This window comes from Priapulus caudatus, unplaced genomic scaffold, assembly GCF_000485595.1.
Source record: "Priapulus caudatus unplaced genomic scaffold, Priapulus_caudatus-5.0.1 Scaffold14090, whole genome shotgun sequence".
NCBI classification, from domain to species: Eukaryota; Metazoa; Priapulida; class Priapulimorpha; order Priapulimorphida; family Priapulidae; genus Priapulus; species Priapulus caudatus.
In genome coordinates this window covers 1-980 of record NW_014591151.1, presented here as the reverse complement: position 1 = coordinate 980, position 980 = coordinate 1, and the positions used below count along the sequence as shown (strand labels likewise).

The 980-nt window shown below is 46.7% G+C and overlaps 1 protein-coding gene across 1 annotated transcript; it reads left to right on the top strand.

Annotated features, from left to right (window-relative positions):
- Positions 1 to 175: 175 nt before the first annotated feature.
- LOC106820477 lies at positions 176 to 970 on the top strand. Its single transcript, XM_014824990.1, has 2 exons — positions 176 to 333; positions 750 to 970. The coding sequence occupies exons 1-2, from the start codon at positions 207 to 209 to the stop codon at positions 941 to 943; spliced, it is 321 nt and encodes a 106-aa protein (XP_014680476.1). The 5' UTR covers positions 176 to 206; the 3' UTR covers positions 944 to 970.
- Positions 971 to 980: the final 10 nt, after the last annotated feature.

Below are 980 nucleotides of genomic sequence, written 5' to 3'. Positions count from 1 at the left end.
TATATATATATATATATATATATATATATATATATTACTTATCACTTTCTTATAGTATTATTGACTTATTATATTGGATGACTTATTATATCTATATGTAACGCACCAGCTACACACCCGCGCGTTATGGGCGATAGGAATTTCGGTACTTGACTGACGTTGTGGTTACGCTTATATTATATATATATATATATATATTACAGCACATGGCCGCCCGTAAAGCCAGCCATCACGACACGATGGCGCGGCTGCACAAGACTCTCGAGACGATGATACCGGACAAGGCGGAGCGAGATCAGCTCTCTTCGAAGCTGAAGATACTGCATAAGCAAGGCAAGCAAAAGACGCCAGCATAATACACGCTCGCGCGCACGCACATGTGTACCGCACGCACGCACACACGCACGCACGCACGCACACGTACACACACACGCGCGCGCATGTGTACCGCACACACGCACGCACGCACACACGCACACACACGTACACACACACGCGCGCGCGCATGTGTACCGCACGCACGCACGACAGTGCAAACTAAAAGAAAATAATCAAAAATAAACGATTAATTCAATATTTTCAAAACTATCGAATAGACAAACAAGTTCCCGTTTCAGGCAAGCATTAGAAGCAGGCCTTCCTATGTAACAGCGCATCCCGTATAACGTCGCCATTGTCGCTATACAGAGCGATCAGCGCTGTTATCGACAGACACGCCCTCTATAAACATTTCGGTTTTCCCGCTACAGGCAAAGACGTCGTGAGGAATTCGGTGAGCGAAATCAAGATGTATCTGCGGGCACACAAGTGGAACGCGGAGACGCGAAGGCGTTTTCACAAGATCAAGCGATTCATGAAGACTCACATGAAGCCAGCGAAGCCGTACCACGTGACGCGCGCCACCATGATGAAACAGCTGCAGAAGAAACTGTCGAGCACATAATCTAATCGCAATAAACATGGAATCGCCGATCAGTCTA

What these genes read in the sequence shown, in the direction of transcription:
- LOC106820477 (XM_014824990.1), top strand. Translation starts at nt 207, where the DNA reads ATGGCCGCCCGTAAAGCCAGCCATCACGACACGATGGCGCGGCTGCAC. An exon ending in GAAGATACTGCATAAGCAAG is followed by an intron (nt 334 to 749) that starts GCAAGCAAAAGA and finishes TTCCCGCTACAG; the next exon opens with GCAAAGACGTCGTGAGGAAT.